The following is a 338-nucleotide window of genomic DNA, read 5'->3' on the forward strand; positions in this document are numbered from 1 at the left end:
GTACTGGAGTGGGTTGCCATTTCCTTCTCCAGGGGATCTTCCCGACCCAGGGATCGAACCTGGGGCTCCCGCATTGCAGGCAGAAGCTTTAACGTCTGAGCCACCAGGGAAGACTTTCCTCCTCTACCCGACCTTTTATGAGGCTCGAGAGCCGGGCCATGCTCCCTAACGCCCGCACCAAACTTCTCTGTTGTCTTTCCACAAGGTGTATCCTGGAGCACTGGGGAGGGGAGAGGTGACACTGCTGGTTTCACTAGGGTACAAAGCCCCTATCGCCCCTGGATCCTGCGCGCACTCACCTTGGCCGAGACCCCCCTCCAGCTGCAGAAAGCCTCGTA

At 58.9% G+C, this 338-nt stretch overlaps 1 protein-coding gene across 1 annotated transcript in view; it reads right to left on the reverse strand.

Annotated features, from left to right (window-relative positions):
* ALDH5A1 (aldehyde dehydrogenase 5 family, member A1) overlaps positions 1 to 338 on the reverse strand; it is a 24,776-nt gene that overhangs the window by 24,264 nt on the left and 174 nt on the right. Inside the window, exon 2 of the mRNA XM_010843521.1 lies at positions 300 to 332. Coding sequence (XP_010841823.1) covers positions 300 to 332 — 33 coding nt within the window. The remainder of the gene's footprint in view (positions 1 to 299; positions 333 to 338) is intronic.

This window comes from Bison bison, unplaced genomic scaffold (genome assembly GCF_000754665.1).
Source record: "Bison bison bison isolate TAMUID 2011002044 unplaced genomic scaffold, Bison_UMD1.0 scf7180017864182, whole genome shotgun sequence".
Lineage (NCBI taxonomy): Eukaryota > Metazoa > Chordata > Mammalia > Artiodactyla > Bovidae > Bison > Bison bison.